A 20,725-nucleotide genomic window follows, 5' to 3' on the forward strand; every position below is an offset into this window, starting at 1 on the left:
TCTTCTACTGTGTGATAAGCGACAAAAAAGCGCACTACTGCCGCCTATCGGAAATGGGCATAATTGCAGGCTGCAATGCTCAACGACAACAGATGAAAAGAAGGCAACACTAGCTAGCTAAAATTAGCTAGCCCCACACCATCATGTATTTCTGTTAGCCTGTGGTGTTCGCCAGCCTTGCTGCAGTGGAGCAAAACTGAGTAAGTTGTCTAGTAACTAGACTATAGTTAGTTAAAACGATAGTCAAGATGGGCCTTACTTCTCTGAGAGTTGTTTATGGTAATGCCGGTCGAGCTAACATTGTAATGCTAAGAAATGTCAGCTAGCAAGCTACGCTAGCTAACGTTATAGCTAGCTAACCAGTTTAACTATAACTGGTGTATGTTTCTAAGTTAGCCATCACTGAAATTATAACATCAATAGCTACACACTGTCTAATTGATCATCGATTATAGGCTATCTAGCAGCTGAACTTCTCAATCGTCTGCATCATATACCGGTTTCATCTGGCATGACTTGGCCAACTAGCTACTGTAGCTAGTTAGCTATCATTAGTTACCTAGCTAGCTGTCATTTACGTTAGTTACTAAATGTATATGACAAGGCTAGATAGTTAGCAGGGTAAATAATGTAGCTAGACTGTCTAGCTAGAGTATTTCACCATGGAGATTGCAATTGTCTCTTGAATTTCATGAGATCATCCATGTGTCATGTGTTTTGGACTTTGCAAACTGGTCACATCATCAGACTCCAGAATAAGCCATGTCATGTAATGTGTGTGTCACCCTTTCAAGTGCTTAAATCCACATGTCTTCCCAGGCATGTGATTTCAACTTTGGGAATGGGATGTCAGACTTATGTAAGCTTAAGCTGTTAGTGTTGTATACAAGCCTACATCTTGCCAGTCTGTTTGCTAGCTAGTGAGTTTGTCTGATAGGTATTAACCCCAGTGCTACAAGACCAGACATTAAATAGTTGCTTGCTAGGCCTAATTAGGCTTATTCCTCTTCCAATTTCCTTTCGTTTTCAGATTAGGCACCCATTCCTATGGAGATAGAAGAGACCTGGGCTCATGAGGATCGATGGGCTTTCACTGAGTGGGATATCCACCAACGACCGCACCAGGTACCGAAGTACAGATCACACCAGTACCAACACTGTGGTAAGAGCTCCAGAGTGGAGCAGTGGTCTAAGGCACTGCATCTCAGTGCAAGATGCGCCACAACAGGCCCTGGTTCGAATCCAGGCTGTAACACATCTGGCTGTGATTGGAAGTCCCATAGGGCGGCGCACAATTGGCCCAGCGTAATCCGGGTTTGGCCGGGGTAGGCTGTCATTGTAAATAAGAATTTGTTATTAACTGACTTGCCTAGTTAAATAAAATAAAAAAAGAGCAGATGCCTAGATACCTGCACAGTTCACAGAAATTAGGCTAATCTCCCAGAGATGTCATGTTTCTAACTCTTCAATTATCTGTGCAGTACTCGGAATTCTTGTGTACTGCATATTACATAAGAATATGAAGTTTGGTCATACATGTGGCTACTGTCACTCACTGAGTGCTGTCTTTTTGTGCTTCTATTGGACCTGTAGAAAGAACAGTTTTACAAATCAGTGCGTTTTGCCAGTACTCTAATGGGTTGTCTGGTCTCTGAATTGGACTGAATTGTTGTGACAATGACATTGTGTGTGGGAGTAGGTTGGAGGTCTGACTGGGTTGGGCTAGGCTGTAGTGGGGCTAGGCAGGCGTCAGACTTCTCATCTCCACAGGAAGTCTGTCTGTTTTATCTGTCTTCCTCACTGAACACAGGCAGCGACAGATAGCCAACTCCCAGTCTTGTGGGAATGAGTGAGGAGGGCAGGGATGGTAGCCTATATTTTCAGGAATATATTCTTTAGAATGTTACGAAATAAACGTTGCAAGTAACAAAGTTGGCAATAACGAACACATGTGGATTCTTCAATCCTACAGCTTTTTATGTGCTTTATTTATTACTTTGCAGCAGAATTTTTGCAACACGTTCTAAAGAACTAAATAACATATTCCGGAAATAGAATGATCATCCAGAGAGGAGAAGGGCTAATAGGTTCCTTACAATGTTCCTTCTAGGGAGACCAGCAGGAGACACGGGGTACAGTGTTGAGCCTACTGGGAGACAGGAGCTGGAGACACAGTGTTGAGCCTACTGGGAGACAGGAGCTGGATATACAGTGTTGAGCCTACTAAGAGACAGGAGCTGGAGATACAGTGTTGAGCCTACTAGGAGACAGGAGCTGGAGATACACTGTTGAGCCTACTGCAGACAGGAGCTGGAGACACAGTGTTGAGCCTACTGGGAGACAGCAGCTGGAGATACAGTGTTGAGCCTACTAGGAGACAGGAGCTGGAGATACAGTGTTGAGCCTACTGGAGACAGGAGCTGGAGATACAGTGTTGAGCCTACTGGAAACAGACAGTCAGCGCCGCCTCCTCCTCCTCTAAGGTAAACAGGATCTCCTCCTGAAGGTCGCTGGGAGACAATACCCTGGGTATTATTATGGGAAACGACTAAGAATAGATAACGAAAGTAAGGTGGCTGTCGTGCCTGTGGTTTGTGTTTGGATAGGACGAGCCAAAACGGAAGATTTGTCTATAGAAGTGTTACAGTTGTGAAGATAATGTTCTTGGTGAGAGTGGCACGCAAGTGAAAGAGCGGGACACATGGTAAAATGTCAGAGGTTTATCAGTCTGTCTATCTTCATGGTAGTTAAGTATTGGAGTTGAAGGCCTAAATAGAGAAGACATATTTTGTATGCTGTTCATAAATGGAGACTTACTGTTCGACTGTATTTTATTCCAGATTTTGTAAGTATTATTTCTTTTACTTTAAAATGTGGAATATTGGACATGTAGGATAGCTAGACTGCATCTTTTTTTCTGTTAGTTTCGATTTTCTGTCACTTGTGCCTCCTATCTATTCTGGAATGTTTTAATTCTGGAATGTTTTAATGATCTGCCAACTACCTTCCCCATAGCTTTTGTTATACATTCATCTCACTACCCTGTTCTTCTCACTGCATGTAAACACTTCAATATTGTACCTCTTCTATTTTCCAAGTAGTTTCATGGCCAGGTCTCTGCGTTTCTTTCTTCATATTTGAAGTGATTTAAACACTTAAATTACTAATCTAACCACTGATGAATTGGATTACTGCTAAACTGACTTTGGTCTTCTGAGACATGGTGTGTGTTTTCCAGGGTAATCCAAATTAGTGATGGGGGGAGGGAATTGATACAGTTAAATATCGCAATATTATTTAGGATTATATCAATACTTTGACTCCAACTATTGATTTGTATTTTTTGTTTTGTTAGGTAGCTCTAGTCTGCTGTACCTGCACCAGAACTATTTTTCATCCTATAGCTTGTTCTCCATCTTCTTTTTAAATGGTGAGCCAACATGTTTTCAGCACTTTTATTTCCCTGACTGGTCTCTCGGCAGTAGACATACAGTCAGGTCCATAAGTATTTGGACAGTGACACAATTTGCATCATTTTGGTTCTGTACTCCACCACAATGGATGCTTTATGTGCTTTATGTGTAGATTTTCATCTTTAATTTAAGGGTTTTGTCCAAATTATTACCCGTGTAGGAATTACAACCATTTTTATACATAGCCCCTGAATTTTAGGGGCTCAAAAGTAATTGGACAAACTGACATAATCATAAATTAAATTGTTATTTTTAATACTTGTTTGCAAATCCTTTGTAGTCAATGACTGCCTGAAGTCTGGAACCCATAGACATCTTCCCTGGCGATGCTCTGCCAGGCCTTTACTGCAGCTGTCTTCAGTTCCTTCTTGGTCTTGGGTGTTTTGTCTTCAGCAAGTGAAATGCATGCTCAATAGGATTCAGGTCAGGTGATTGACTTGGCCATTGCAGAACATTCCAATTCTTTGCCTTAAAAAAGTATTGGGTTGCTTTCGCAGTTTGCTTCGGGTCATTGTCCATCTGAACTGTGAAGTGCCGTCCAATGAGTTTTGAAGAATTTGGCTGAATCTGAGCAGATAATATAGCCCTAAACACTTCAGAATTCATCCTGCTGCTTTTTTCAGCAGTCACATCATCAATAAATACAAGTGAACCAGTTCCATTGGCAGCCATACATGCCCACGCCATAACACTACCTCCACCGTGCTTCACAGATGAGGTGGTATGCTTCAGACCATGAGCAGGTCCTTCCCTTTTCCATACTCTTCTCTTCCCATCATTCTGGTACAAGTTGATCTTCATCTCATCTGTCTATAGGATGTTGTTCCAGAACTGTACAGGCTTTTTTTAGACGTTTTTTGGCAAACCTCTAATCTGGTCTTACTGTTTTTGAGGCTTACCAATGATTTACATCTTGTGGTAAACCCTCTGTATTTACTCTGGTGAAGTCTTCTCTTGATTGTTGACTTTGACACAGATACGTCTACCTCCTGGATGGTGTTCCTGATCTGGCCAACTGTTGTGAAGGGGTTTTTCTTCACCAGGGAAAGAATTCTTCTGTCATCCACCACAGTTGTTTTCCGTGGTCTTCCGGGCTCACCAGTGTGTTCTTTCTTGTTAAGAATGTACCAAATAGTTGATTTGGCCACACCTAATGTTTTTGCTATCTCTCTGATTGGTTTCTTTTGATTGTTCAGCCTAATGATGGCTTGCTTCCCTGGCAGTGACAGCTCTTTGGACTTCATATTGAGGGTTAACAGCAACAGATTCCAAATGCAAATGCCACACTCTAGACCTGGGTGATCTGAAAAGTCATAGTCAAATCGATCAATAATTATTTTACCACAAAAAATATATACAGTCTGTAGAAACCAGGAGAATAAAGGTTCAGAGCTTCTGTGAAACATCACAGCACAGTTGAAAAATATATGGCAAATAGAAATCCAAAATGGATGGTGTTAAGAGATAGATGGGAGGGGTTGAATGGAGCTGAAGGTTAGGACTAATAACAACAAGATAACTAATGTAAAACATACTGTGTCCTTATAATAACAACTAATAACTCATGTAAAGCATACTGTGTCCTTATAATAACAACTAATAAGTCATGTAAAACATACTGTGTCTTTATAATAACAACTAATAAGTCATGTAAAACATACTGTGTCCTTATAATAACAACTAATAACTCATGTAAAACATACTGTGTCCTTATAATAACAACTAATAACTCATGTAAAACATACTGTGTCCTTATAATAACAACTAATAACTCATGTAAAACATACTGTGTCCTTATAATAACAACTAATAACTCATGTAAAACATACTGTGTCCGTAAACGTATATAGGTTTAGAACTTTTGTGAAGGAGCACAGTTTGAAAGATATGGCAAATAGAACCGGATGGACATCAGAAATAGATGGGAGAGGTTGAGGGTAGAGGAAGGACAGGAGTAAAAACAAACAAAATGAAACTATTGTTAAATAGATTGTGTCCAAAAAATGTATATAGTATGTATAAGCTGGAAATACAGGCCTGAGCGTTGTTGTTCACTAGTTTGCTCCGATTGGGTGAAGGGTGGTAGGGTTGGAGGGTAATAAAGGAAATATATATGTATGTATGTATGTATGTATGTGTGTGTGTGTGTGTGGGATTGGAAATGATGCAGATAATTACATTGATGGAAGCTACAATCTATCTACAATATTAAAGCTGATCTACCTCCTAAAAAAATGCCTCTAGACCGTTTATCTGCTTACTTGTAAATTAACTAATGAGGGAATAAAACACACCTGGACATGGAACAGCTGAGCAGCCAGTTGTCCAATTACTTTTGGTCCCTTGAAAAGGGGGGGACCACATTAAAAAGTGCTTTAATTCCTACCCCGTTCACACAATTTGGATGTAAATACCTCAAATTAAAGCTGAAGGTCTGCACTTTCAGCTGATATTCATTATTTAATTTAAACTCCAATATGCTGTGATAGACAGCTAAAATAATAATAACTTGGTCAATGTCCAAATATTGATGGCCTGACTGTATAGTGAGCAATATGTTTGGGACATCAAATAGCAATCAAATCGCAATATTGAATCAGGTGAATCGCAATATATGTATGGTACTGCGATTTAATATAATATTGTGAGGTCCCTGGCAATTCCCAGCCCAACACACACACCCTGCCAGCCCTAATGAAAATGCTGTCCCAAATTCTGCCCTATGGCGCCTAGATTAACTGGACCTGTTTAACAATAGTGAAATCAATAGCAAACCAGCCAATATAATGCATCAGAGATTCAGGGTTCAGAACATGCATGCGGTAGTCAGTCTATTCAATTACTATACCTCTTCAACTGAATCCATCTGGTTGCCTATTATCGGATGCATGACCCTGTTAGCATTGCTGCTATTGATTCAGAGGGCTTGGGTTAAATACGGAAGACCTATTTTGGTTGAATGCATTCAGTTGTGCAGTTGACCAGGTATCTCCCTTTCCCTTTTCTGATGCCGTCAGTACAGAATATGTGTTACACATTACATTCATTTGACATAGGATGCTTGTTTTGTTCATGGAGTTCCAGTGGCAAGAGCTATGGTAGTCTTCATTGATTTGAGTGTGAAAAGAAGACGGGAATGGCTGTTACTAATTGCGGTAGCTAATCTATATATGTTCCGGATGCAATAGATTTTTTTTAATGGAATAAAACAGATTTCTCTATTTTAATGTAGTAGACAATTTATTAGTGGCGAGTGCACCGTTATTTTATTGGACCTGAAGGCCCCCATTTTTAAATGCCAAGTATTTCAGAAATTCAGAATTGCTCTTCTGCAATTTGATCATAAAAAAACGTTGAATTTGAAATGATGAAACCTCCTGTCTGTCATACTATGGGTGGCAGGTAGCCTAGTGGTTAAAGCGTTGGACCAATAACCGAAAGGTCGCTAGTTCAAATCCCCAATCCGACAAGGTGAAAAATCCATCTGTGACCTTGAGCAAGGCACTTAACCCTAATTGCTCCAGGGTCGCCATTGTCCAGGGTCGCCATTGCTCCCGTCACCATCGTGACCCAACTCTCGTAGGGTGTCAGAGGGAGAGTTGGGGTTTGCAAAAAAACACATTTCCAATTCACACATGCGTGTAATACATACTTGTACATGTGTGAAACAGGATAAATATAACCACCCACCTAATTATTATTATTATCTCTCCTCTTCCCAGATAAGCCATGATCCCCATCACTGAGCTGCGTTACTTTGTAGACTGCCAGCCGGCCTACCGCATCCTGAAGCCATGGTGGGACGTCTTCACCGACTACATCTCCATCGTCATGCTCATGATCGCCGTGTTCGGGGGCACTCTGCAGGTCCGTTAGAGGACATTCCCTTTTTTTTCCTATGTACTTGATCTTGTTTTTGTTCAGCTTCTGTTACAAATCAATTTAAAGTGTTATTTGTCATATGCACAGGAGACAGCATAGTATGCACACACTACAGTAAAATGCTTACTTTACTATTGTCCATGTACTTAAAATGCTTTTGTTTCATTCTAGGTCACCCAGGACAAGATGATCTGCCTGCCCTGCAAGTGGGTGGTCAACCAGACCTGCAGGCGGTATTTCAATGCTACTCTGTCGGCCCCGCTCTTGTTGGAGCCCAAAGGGATCCAATACAACCTGGATCGCCACCAGTACAACTACGTAGACGCTGTGTGCTACGAGAACCGCCTGCACTGGTTTGCCAAGTACTTCCCCTACCTGGTGCTACTGCATACCCTCATCTTCCTGGCCTGCAGTAACTTCTGGTTCAAGTTCCCCCGGACTAGCTCCAAACTGGAGCACTTTGTGTCCATCTTACTCAAGTGTTTTGACTCTCCCTGGACCACCAGGGCTCTGTCTGAGACGGTGGTGGAGGAACGCGACCCCAAGCCCCACAAGATGAACGGCTCCATGGATAAGAAGGCGTCGTTTGTCAGCGAGGACGTGGAGGCCAGCGTCCCCATGCTCCAAAAGACAAAGTCTCGCCTGGAGCAGGGGATCGTGGATCGCACTGAGACAGGCGTACTGGATAAGAAAGAGGGCGAACAGGCAAAAGCTCTGTTCGAAAAGGTGAAAAAGTTCCGCATACACGTGGAAGAGGGAGACATTGTGTACAGGCTCTACATCCGACAGACTATTATCAAAGTCATTAAGTTCATTTTTATTATCTGCTATACGGGGTATTATGTGCACAATATTCAGTTCAGTGTGGACTGTAGTGTGGATATAGAGAGCCTCACAGGGTACAGCATGTATCGTTGTGCCCATCCTCTGGCCACGCTGTTTAAGATCCTAGCCTGCGTCTACATCAGCTTAGTGGGGGTTTACGGATTAATTTGCATGTACACTCTCTGTTGGATGCTGCGGCGCTCACTGAAGAAATACTCCTTCGAGTCGATACGAGAGGAGAGCAGTTACAGCGACATACCGGACGTGAAGAACGACTTTGCTTTCATGCTGCACATGATTGACCAGTACGACCCTCTGTACTCCAAACGCTTTGCTGTCTTCCTGTCCGAGGTGAGCGAGAACAAGCTGCGGCAGCTCAACCTGAACAACGAGTGGACTCTGGACAAACTGAGGCAGAGAATCACCAATAACTCCCAGGAGAAGCTGGAGCTGCACCTCTTCATGCTGAGCGGCATCCCAGACACAGTGTTTGACCTGATAGAGCTGGAGGTAGTTTGTGTAGAGTGTATTCCATTTTGTCCACGTGCCTTGATTTGGTCTATTTTTGAATGCACACACTGTAGAAACTTTGTGATTTGTTGTACATTATAGGAAAAGTACTCGCACATCTGAGTCGCAGGTGTGTCGGAATAATTACAGGATGTCTTAAAAGAAGAAACTTGTACACTGCTCCTGCCAATGTCACTTCAGTTTATTGAGCTTAGATATAGGCCTCTCGGTCCGAATGTATTCTTTTTTGTTATTATTGTAGGTACTGAAGCTGGAGCTCATTCCAGACATCACCATCCCTCCTATCATCGCCCAGCTGGTCAACCTGAAGGAGATGTGGCTGTACCATACCCCGGCTAAGATCGAGGCTCCCGCCTTGGCCTTCCTCAGGGAGAACCTCAAGTCCCTCCACATCAAGTTCACCGACATCAAGGAGATCCCTCTGTGGATCTACAGCCTGAAGAACCTGAGCGAGCTGCACCTGACGGGGAACCTGAGCGCAGAGAACAACCGATACATTGTTATTGATGGGCTACGGGAGCTGAAGAGGCTCAAGGTGCTCCGGCTGAAGAGTAACCTGACCAAGCTACCTCAGGTATTTGTTTCTTTTTTTTATCTTCCTCACTCTATCTTTTTATCTTGTCTTTGTTTGTTTTTCATGTAATTTATAGTTTTAATCATTTGGTTTGGGAGAGGAGCCCATGTCAAACCCTGTTGTTTTTCCCCCCTCTTCCTGCACTGTAATATTTCACCTTTTATGTATGATGTTCTTCACCTCAGGTGGTGACGGACGTGGGAGTGCACCTCCAGAAGCTGTCAGTCAACAACGAGGGCACCAAGCTGATGGTCCTCAACAGCCTGAAGAAGATGGTGAACCTGACTGAACTGGAGCTGATCCGCTGTGATCTGGAACGCATCCCACACTCCATCTTCAGCCTGCACAACTTGCAGGAGATTGACCTCAAGGTTCGTTTGTCATTGCTGTTTATTACGTTCCATTAATGTTGCAACATTCTTGTAACTTTCCCAAATTTCCCTGGTTTCCCAGAAATCCTGGTTGCAGGATTTGAGATTGTGTGCTTATTCTCTCCTCATTCCAGGAATCTGCCAATTGAGATTTCAGGAAAACCAGGGAATTTTGGGAACGTTACAAGAATTTTGCAACCCTGCGTTCAGTGTACTTTTAATTTGTGTTCTCACCAATTGTATTACGTGATTGTATTGTTTTTATTCATCTAGATGATTTTATTATATAAGTGACTGGTTTCCCGGACACATTAAGCGGACTCTCACACCAAATTGGTTTGTAGCGTTTTTTCTGAATTCTGCTACTTTTCCTCCCTTAGTTCGGTTAGTTTGGGCTAGTGTGAACACTCTATCTGCACTCAGGAATGCACTAAACAACGCACATGGTTCGCTCAAAAAGGGAAATCTCGGTCTGATTAATTTCGTACCGTGATGCGGTTCGCTGCCGGTGAGAATGCAGTCCAGACCAAACACAGGAAAATAACCAGAGCTGCGCAGTATTATTGGTTGCTTGACTGAGAGCATTTGATGAAGTGCATGCAGTACCATAACTTGATATCTCTGAAACATTCTGTGAGTAGCTGCACATTTATGACCACATCCAATGCAGATTAGGTGACTGGGGCTATACCGGGGATATAGGCTACTGAATATAGACTATTCAAATCACATTTTAATTGTCACATGCGCCAAATACAAGCGGTGTAGACCTTACAGTGAAATGCTTACTTACAAGCCCTTAACCAACAATGCAGTTTTAAGAAAAAATAAGTATTTACTAAATAAACTGAAGTAAACAATAAATAAATACAAATTTAAAAAAGAATAAAATGAGTTTCATTTTCACGTCACAGTTAAAGCAGCTTTTACGCTGTTACCTTCCGCATGTTGTTGAAAACTAAAGTGAAAGTAGTATGAGATACAAGTTATGCTTTTGATTATCATAGATGGATTTACTGCGATCATTTCTCTCCAATAAACAAGTTGAACAGGTGGTTTTGTTTAGGCATTTTAGTTCGTTTGACATTTTGGCAATGTGAAACCAACCTGACCCCAAAGAAATAGTATGTATGTATGTATGTATGTATGTATGTATGTATGTATGTATGTATGTATGAATATATATACAGATATATATATATATATATATATATATATATATATGAGGCCCAATATCAGCAACCATCACTCCTGTGTTCCAGTGGCACAAGGGCATTTCTATGTGACCCCAAACTTCTGAACGGTAGTGTACGTACATACATGTATGTATGTATGTGTAACAAATAATCAAACTCTGATTCGAACTACAGCTAAGTGAAAACCTGTGTGAAAATGCCCCAAATCTAGTCCAGGACTAAGCTTAATCTGTGTCAGGGAAACTGGCCCTGTATTTATTAAATGTTTTTGTATGTATGAATGAAATGTATTATTATTATTGTCATCATTGAAGGACAACAACCTGAAGACCATCGAGGAGATCATCAGCTTCCAGCACCTGCACCGGCTGGTCTGCCTTAAACTCTGGTACAACCAGATCGCCTACATTCCCATCCAGATCGGCACCCTCAACAACATGGAGAGGCTCTATCTGAACAGGAACAAGATCGATAAGATCCCCAGCCAGCTGTTCTACTGTCGGAAGCTGCGCTTCCTGGACCTGAGCCACAACAACCTCACCTACATCCCAGCAGACGTGGGGTACCTGCAGAACCTCCAGTACCTGGTAGTCACTGCTAACAGAGTGAGTGCTTTCCTTTTCAGATTTGGTTTGTTGTACAAACATTTCTGAGGGTGTATTCTGGTTTAGTTATGAGGAAAGTGTTGTCTGTAGCCGTGTTGACTCATCTGAGAACTGTGAATCAAATCCCATTAACATATTGTGAGGTGATAGTCACATCCACCTGACACTATAACATATTGTGAGGTGATAGTCACATCCACCTGACACTATAACATATTGTGCAGTGATAGTCACGTCCACCTGACACTATAACACATTGTGCAGTGATAGTCACATCCACCTGACACTATAACATATTGTGAGGTGATAGTCACATCCACCTGACACTATAACACATTGTGAGGTGATAGTCACATCCACCTGACACTATAACATATTGTGCAGTGATAGTCACGTCCACCTGACACTATAACACATTGTGCAGTGATAGTCACATCCACCTGACACTATAACATATTGTGAGGTGATAGTCACATCCACCTGACACTATAACACATTGTGAGGTGATAGTCACATCCACCTGACACTATAACATATTGTGCAGTGATAGTCACGTCCACCTGACACTATAACACATTGTGCAGTGATAGTCACATCCACCTGACACTATAACATATTGTGCAGTGATAGTCACGTCCACCTGACACTATAACACATTGTGCAGTGATAGTCACATCCACCTGACACTATAACATATTGTGCAGTGATAGTCACGTCCACCTGACACTATAACACATTGTGCAGTGATAGTCACGTCCACCTGACACTATAACATATTGTGCAGTGATAGTCACGTCCACCTGACACTATAACACATTGTGCAGTGATAGTCACGTCCACCTGACACTATAACATATTGTGCAGTGATAGTCACATCCACCTGACACTATAACACATTGTGCAGTGATAGTCACGTCCACCTGACACTATAACATATTGTGCAGTGATAGTCACATCCACCTGACACTATAACACATTGTGCGGTGATAGTCACGTCCACCTGACACTATAACATATTGTGCGGTGATAGTCACATCCACCTGACAATATAACACATTGTGAAGTGATAGTCACATCCACCTGACACTATAACATATTGTGAGGTGATAGTCACGTCCACCTGACACTATAACACATTGTGCAGTGATAGTCACATCCACCTGACACTATAACACATTGTGCAGTGATAGTCACTTCCACCTGACACTATAACACATTGTGAGGTGATAGTCACGTCCACCTGACACTATAACACATTGTGAGGTGATAGTCACATCCACCTGACACTATAACATATTGTGCAGTGATAGTCACGTCCACCTGACACTATAACACATTGTGAAGTGATAGTCACGTCCACCTGACACTATAACACATTGTGCAGTGATAGTCACGTCCACCTGACACTATAACACATTGTGCAGTGATAGTCACGTCCACCTGACACTATAACATATTGTGCAGTGATAGTCACGTCCACCTGACACTATAACACATTGTGAAGTGATAGTCACGTCCACCTGACACTATAACACATTGTGCAGTGATAGTCACATCCACCTGACACTATAACACATTGTGCAGTGATAGTCACGTCCACCTGACACTATAACACATTGTGAGGTGATAGTCACATCCACCTGACACTATAACATATTGTGCAGTGATAGTCACGTCCACCTGACACTATAACACATTGTGAAGTGATAGTCACGTCCACCTGACACTATAACATATTGTGAAGTGATAGTCACGTCCACCTGACACTATAACATATTGTGAGGTGATAGTCACATCCACCTGACACTATAACACATTGTGAAGTGATAGTCACTTCCACCTGACACTATAACACATTGTGCAGTGATAGTCACGTCCACCTGACACTATAACATATTGTGCGGTGATAGTCACATCCACCTGACACTATAACACATTGTGCAGTGATAGTCACGTCCACCTGACACTATAACACATTGTGCAGTGATAGTCACGTCCACCTGACACTATAACATATTGTGAGGTGATAGTCACGTCCACCTGACACTATAACACATTGTGCAGTGATAGTCACATCCACCTGACACTATAACACATTGTGCAGTGATAGTCACGTCCACCTGACACTATAACATATTGTGAGGTGATAGTCACGTCCACCTGACACTATAACACATTGTGAGGTGATAGTCACGTCCACCTGACACTATAACACATTGTGCAGTGATAGTCACATCCACCTGACACTATAACATATTGTGAGGTGATAGTCACATCCACCTGACACTATAACATATTGTGCAGTGATAGTCACGTCCACCTGACACTATAACACATTGTGCAGTGATAGTCACATCCACCTGACACTATAACATATTGTGCAGTGATAGTCACGTCCACCTGACACTATAACACATTGTGAAGTGATAGTCACGTCCACCTGACACTATAACACATTGTGCAGTGATAGTCACGTCCACCTGACACTATAACACATTGTGCAGTGATAGTCACGTCCACCTGACACTATAACACATTGTGCAGTGATAGTCACGTCCACCTGACACTATAACATATTGTGCAGTGATAGTCACGTCCACCTGACACTATAACACATTGTGCAGTGATAGTCACGTCCACCTGACACTATAACATATTGTGCAGTGATAGTCACGTCCACCTGACACTATAACATATTGTGAAGTGATAGTCACGTCCACCTGACACTATAACATATTGTGAGGTGATAGTCACATCCACCTGACACTATAACATATTGTGCAGTGATAGTCACGTCCACCTGACACTATAACACATTGTGCAGTGATAGTCACGTCCACCTGACACTATAACACATTGTGCAGTGATAGTCACGTCCACCTGACACTATAACATATTGTGAGGTGATAGTCACGTCCACCTGACACTATAACACATTGTGCAGTGATAGTCACGTCCACCTGACACTATAACACATTGTGAAGTGATAGTCACGTCCACCTGACACTATCACTTCACAATGTGTTATAGTCACGTCCACCTGACACTATAACACATTGTGAAGTGATAGTCACGTCCACCTGACACTATAACACATTGTGAGGTGATAGTCACGTCCACCTGACACTATAACACATTGTGCAGTGATAGTCACATCCACCTGACACTATAACATATTGTGAGGTGATAGTCACGTCCACCTGACACTATAACATATTGTGAGGTGATAGTCACGTCCACCTGACACTATAACACATTGTGCAGTGATAGTCACGTCCACCTGACACTATAACATATTGTGAGGTGATAGTCACGTCCACCTGACACTATAACAGATTGTGCAGTGATAGTCACGTCCACCTGACACTATAACATATTGTGCGGTGATAGTCACGTCCACCTGACACTATAACACATTGTGCAGTGATAGTCACGTCCACCTGACACTATAACACATTGTGCAGTGATAGTCACGTCCACCTGACACTATAACATATTGTGCAGTGATAGTCACGTCCACCTGACACTATAACACATTGTGAAGTGATAGTCACATCCACCTGACACTATAACACATTGTGAGGTGATAGTCACATCCACCTGACACTATAACATATTGTGAGGTGATAGTCACGTCCACCTGACACTATAACACATTGTGAGGTGATAGTCACATCCACCTGACACTATAACATATTGTGCAGTGATAGTCACGTCCACCTGACACTATAACACATTGTGAAGTGATAGTCACGTCCACCTGACACTATAACACATTGTGCAGTGATAGTCACGTCCACCTGACACTATAACATATTGTGAGGTGATAGTCACATCCACCTGACACTATAACACATTGTGCAGTGATAGTCACGTCCACCTGACACTATAACACATTGTGCAGTGATAGTCACGTCCACCTGACACTATAACATATTGTGAGGTGATAGTCACGTCCACCTGACACTATAACACATTGTGCAGTGATAGTCACAACCACCTGACACTATAACACATTGTGCAGTGATAGTCACATCCACCTGACACTATAACACATTGTGCAGTGATAGTCACATCCACCTGACACTATAACACATTGTGCAGTGATAGTCACGTCCACCTGACACTATAACATATTGTGAGGTGATAGTCACATCCACCTGACACTATAACACATTGTGCAGTGATAGTCACGTCCACCTGACACTATAACATATTGTGAGGTGATAGTCACGTCCACCTGACACTATAACATATTGTGAGGTGATAGTCACGTCCACCTGACACTATAACATATTGTGAGGTGATAGTCACGTCCACCTGACACTATAACACATTGTGCAGTGATAGTCACATCCACCTGACACTATAACACATTGTGCAGTGATAGTCACATCCACCTGACACTACCTCTCGATCCCACTTTTCTTTCTTTTCGCCCCACTTAGATTGAGACCCTGCCCAACGAGCTGTTCCAGTGTAAAAAGCTCCGTACTCTGAACCTGGGTAACAACTGCCTGACGTCTCTGCCGTCACGCTTCGGGGAGCTGACGGCCCTGACCCAGCTGGAGCTGAGGGGGAATAGACTGGACTGTCTGCCCGTGGAGCTGGGGGAATGCAGGCAGTTGAAGAAGACGGGCCTGGTGGTGGAGGAGGACCTCTTCAACACCCTGCCCACCGAGGTGAAGGAGCAGCTGTGGAAGGTGGACAAGGAGACTGCCTGAGTAAATAGGGGGTTGAAGGATGGTAACTCAGTCGAAACAGACACAGGCCGGACACCTGGAAGACTGAAGAGGACTAGAGAGGACTACACAGACTCGGACAGCTCGCTAACAGAGCAGCCCCTGCTCACTCTGACTGTATTCAACTCTACTGCAGGGATGCTTTTCAAGGGAATCAAAGTCCCACCGCCATGCCACTTTTTTTCCCAAACGTAAAAAAAGATACAAAAAAGTCTGCCGTGGGATACAGTGTGTGCTTTGAACAAGATGATGAGAGATGTCAGCTCGACTGTGTTGCACGTGAGGATACAAAATGCTAATGCCATATTCCTGTAAGAGAAGGGACTCTGCAGGTGGGCAGTGTAATTGTCATTCAGGCAGGGTATATTATCCTGTTACATACAGTACAATAGGCCCCCCTTGATAGATTCTAGTCCATAGGGTGCTAAGTGGCAATAGTTAGTTGCCCACTCTCAGTATGTGCCATGAGAGATGGTGTATAGCTACTGTCAGCAATGACAGGAGGAAGAAGCTCCATTAAAGGAGGATTCTCCAAGATCTCTGGTCCTGTGTTCATTACTCTAGTGTGTGTGTGTGTGTGTGTGTGTGTGTGTGTGTGTGTGTGTGTGTGTGTGTGTGTGTGTGTGTGTGTGTGTGTGTGTGTGTGTGTGTGTGTGTGGTCCATTACATTCATAACAGAAGATATCTTAAATGGGGAATTTTCCACTCAAAATTGGACGGACCTAGCTGAATTTGTCAAATCAAATAATGTTGTAGCGGCCAGGTCTTTATTCCTTGCTCACTGACTGACATTTTAGTTAATATGTTTTACAAAGTGCTTAAGAACAGCCCTTAGCTGTGGTATATTGGCCATATACCACACCCCCTCGGGCCTTATTGCTTAAATACACCAGTGGGTTTTTTTTCTCCAGTGGCAATTCGGCAAATTGTTGTATTATCAGTAAGTTATGTGAAAGTAAACGTAGCCGACGACTGCTATACAATCCATTTATATTACTTCTCCTATGCATCAGCACTGGAATGTGCTGCTTAAATCAGATAAAATGTCTGTAAGCAGCTGAGGGATGGGGCTGGAGAATTGTAACCACTCTCAAATTCATTGGCGGAGCCATGCAGCCATGGACTAAGCATTCTCAGTCTCAATGGAAATTCTCCTTTTGAAAGAGGTTTTTATTCCAGGACTAAGATTAATCTGAGTTATATTATTCAAGAATCAATGGGTGTATATATCATTCATTTATAAGTCCACAAATAGATATAGCAATTACAGATAGACCCTTTCCTCAGCAATCCACTGCTGATGACATTGACAATCAACTCTTATTTCATGGTGTTATCTCAGACATACTTATCTCTTAAAATGGAATTATGCAAATATTCATGCTAGACTAGATATTGAGACAAGACTAACAGAAGGGATCTGTTTTTTAGACACAGATTAGTCCAGGCCTAAAAACCATTCTCAGTCTCAATGGAAATTCTCCTTTGAAATAGGTTTTTATTCCAGGACTAAGCTTAATCTGTGTCTTGGAATTGGAGTTATATTATCCAAGAATCAATGGGTATATATCATTAATTTATAACTCCACAAATGGATATAGCAATTGCAGATAGCCCCTTTAAGCATATTTCATAGTTATGTCAGGGATCATTTTTGTTTTTTGCGTACAAAGTAACCACACATATGAAATATATTGTACTGAACAAACATATATAAGCAACATGCACAACTTTCAAAGATTTGACTGAGTTACAGTTCATATGAGGAAATCAGTCAATTACAATAAATTAATTAGGTCCTAATCTATGGATTTCACATGGCTGGGGATACATGTATGCATCTGTAGGGGCGTGGATCAGAAAACCAGTCAGTATCTGGTGTGACCATCATTTGTCTCATGCAGCGCGACACATCTCCTTCACATCAGGCTGTTGCCTGTGGAATGTTGTCCCACTCCTCTTCAATGGCTGTGCAATGTTGCTGGATATTTGGTGGAAACTGGAACACGCTGTTGATTCAGAGCATCCCAAACCCCACCGCCACCATCTCTTCACAACGTTGACATCTGCAAACCACTCGCCCACAGGACGCCATACATGTGGTCTGAGGTTCTCAGGCTGGTTGGACCTACTGCCAAATTCTCTAAAATGACATTGGAGGTGGCTTATGGTAGAGAAATGAACAATCTCTGGCAACAGCTCTGGTGGACATTCCTGAAGTCAGCATGCCAATTGCACGCTCCCTCAACTTGAGACGTCTATTGCATTGTGTTGTGTGACAAAACTGCACATTTTAGAGTGGCCTTTTATTGTCCCCAGCACAAGGTGCACTGGTGTAATGATCATGCTGTTTAATCAACTTATTGATATGCCACACCTGTCAGGTGGATGGATTATCTTGACAAAGGAGAAATGCTCACTAACAGGGATGTAATCAAATTTCTGCATAAAAAAATATGGAACATTTCTGGGATCTTTTTATTTCAACTCATGAAACATGGGACCAACACTGCATCTTGCATTTATATTTCTGTTCAGTGCATTAACAATAGCTACCTGGATGGCATCAGCATTATGTGGATTAATGGCAGTATTTGAAAAGAATGGTCATAACAGGTTGAATTCAATCAAACCCACACTATAGTATTTCCACTTCTGGGGTCTATATAATACAGCATATTATAGTTGAGGCGACTGAATAAACAAGATGAATCACAATAGACAGATTTGATTCAATCTGTCCCTTTGTCAGGCTACCACAGTGAAGCATAGCCATCACTATGAAGGGATCTTGCTCAACTGAAGGGTGCATCTCTCTTTCAAAAGGAGAATTTCCATTGAGACTGAGAATGCTTAGTCCATGGCTGCATGGCTCCGCCAATGAATTTGAGAGTGGTTACAATTCTCCAGCCCCATCCCTCAGCTGCTTACAGACATTTTATCTGACTACATTATGTTCATTTTCAGAATTAAGGACCAAAATTGAGTTAGGATTTGAAATAAAAATGTTATTGGTCACGTACACATATTTAGTAGATGTTATTGCCGGTGTAGCGAAAAGCTCCAACGGTGCAGTAGGATCTACACAAAAATCTAAAAAATAAAATGGAATTAAGAAATATATCAACTTTAGGACGAGCTTTGTCGGAGTGGCTAGGTCAACGCATGGCTCTGACACAGCAGCACAACACGTGCATAGAGGTGCTGTCTGGAAACAGGGATTATAACACAGATGCATAGAACATTGCTGTGGATGACATGGAGATTAACAAATTATGCACAGTGATTTTATGACTGAAGGACAACACAAACAACACCGGAATGATAGCTGGCTATGTAAAGCTGTTCTGCCATTGCTTGTCTATCGCACTTGATGATGGGCAAGTGCAAGAAGTTAAGAAGATTTAAAGCAAAGGAAGATGGGCTCATTGTAATGGTTGGAATGGAATTAATGGAACAGAGTCAAACATATGGAAACCACATGTTTGACTCCATTCCATTGACTCCATCCCAGCCATTACAATGAGCCCGTCCTTCTATAGCTCCTCCCATAAGCCTCCACTGGTATTTATGTTCTTAAAAGGTTATTATGACATGCACGTTTCCTCAGCAATCCACTGCTGTTGACGTCGACAATCAACTCTTATGTCATACTTGTCTCTTCATGGAATTATGCAAATATTCATGCTAGACTAGATAGTGAGACAAGATTAACAGAAGGGATCTGTTTTTTAGACACAGATTAGTCCAGCACTAAAAAGTATTCTCAGTCTCAATGGAAATTCTCCTTTGAAATAGGTTTTTATTCCAGGGCTAAACTTAATCTGTTTCTGGGAAACAGCCCCTAGATGAATGCAGCCCATCATCAAGTGTGAGGTGTCTTGGAGAAAGTGTGTACCCTTGTGTCCTGTGCACCGCTTGTGATTGGATGGTCAGTATGGAAACTATGCATTCGGTGCACAGTTTGTGTTGAAGTCTGTTAATCGTTGTGTCATCCCATAGAAATCTATTTAAATAAGGGTTTTTATTTATTTTAAATCTATCACTCACTCAATTAATCTTCTTGAAGCCATTAGTATTTTTGTAGATTTTCAGGTTATGTCTACATTTTTTTTTTCAATTTTATTTTGGATTTTGTGTTCTGTATAGCATAATTAAGTGTTGAATGCAATACCTAATTATGATAGTTATTCATTAGAAAAATAGTTGCACTTACACATTTTTCTGACCATTTTTCTTCAGTGTTGACAGTTATTATTAGTACAGTACACTATAACCTCAGGAAATGTACATTTCAGTTTTATTCTTGCATTTTTTTGGTGTTGCTTTAATAGCATTTTTTTTACTACTATTTTTATGTTCTTTTAAACAGTTGTTATATCACACATTTTTATAATTATATATGTTTTGAAAAATGTTCTAGTCAATATGATTTAATATATTTAATATTAATTGTAGCTTCAAAATTATATTTAGAACTTTGAAAAATAAAAATAAAACACTTTTGTTTCTGAAATCATACATCA

At 41.7% G+C, this 20,725-nt stretch overlaps 1 protein-coding gene across 7 annotated transcripts; it reads left to right on the forward strand.

Moving 5' to 3' along the window:
• Positions 1 to 55: 55 nt before the first annotated feature.
• LOC139545025 (volume-regulated anion channel subunit LRRC8A-like) lies at positions 56 to 20,725 on the forward strand. Of its 7 annotated transcripts, none has more exons than XM_071352354.1 (9): positions 56 to 200; positions 1,031 to 1,162; positions 2,111 to 2,483; positions 7,196 to 7,340; positions 7,527 to 8,690; positions 8,953 to 9,280; positions 9,466 to 9,656; positions 11,167 to 11,457; positions 15,906 to 20,725. In XM_071352354.1, exons 4-9 carry the CDS (start codon positions 7,203 to 7,205, stop codon positions 16,179 to 16,181), a joined length of 2,388 nt encoding a protein of 795 aa, XP_071208455.1. In that variant the 5' UTR covers positions 56 to 200; positions 1,031 to 1,162; positions 2,111 to 2,483; positions 7,196 to 7,202; the 3' UTR covers positions 16,182 to 20,725. The 7 variants fall into 7 exon arrangements, with proteins under 7 accessions (XP_071208455.1, XP_071208457.1, XP_071208458.1 ...); XM_071352356.1 differs by having other exon boundaries at positions 1,031 to 1,125; XM_071352357.1 differs by lacking the exon at positions 2,111 to 2,483 and having other exon boundaries at positions 8,953 to 9,285; positions 9,471 to 9,656.

Source organism: Salvelinus alpinus, chromosome 19 (assembly GCF_045679555.1).
Source record: "Salvelinus alpinus chromosome 19, SLU_Salpinus.1, whole genome shotgun sequence".
Lineage (NCBI taxonomy): Eukaryota > Metazoa > Chordata > Actinopteri > Salmoniformes > Salmonidae > Salvelinus > Salvelinus alpinus.

Coding starts and splice junctions, on each gene's coding strand:
- LOC139545025 (XM_071352354.1), top strand. CDS start 7,203: ATGATCCCCATCACTGAGCTGCGTTACTTTGTAGACTGCCAGCCGGCC. Junction 8,691..8,952: donor TTGACCTGATAGAGCTGGAG/GTAGTTTGTGTA, acceptor TTATTATTGTAG/GTACTGAAGCTGGAGCTCAT. Junction 9,281..9,465: donor GAGTAACCTGACCAAGCTAC/CTCAGGTATTTG, acceptor GATGTTCTTCAC/CTCAGGTGGTGACGGACGTG.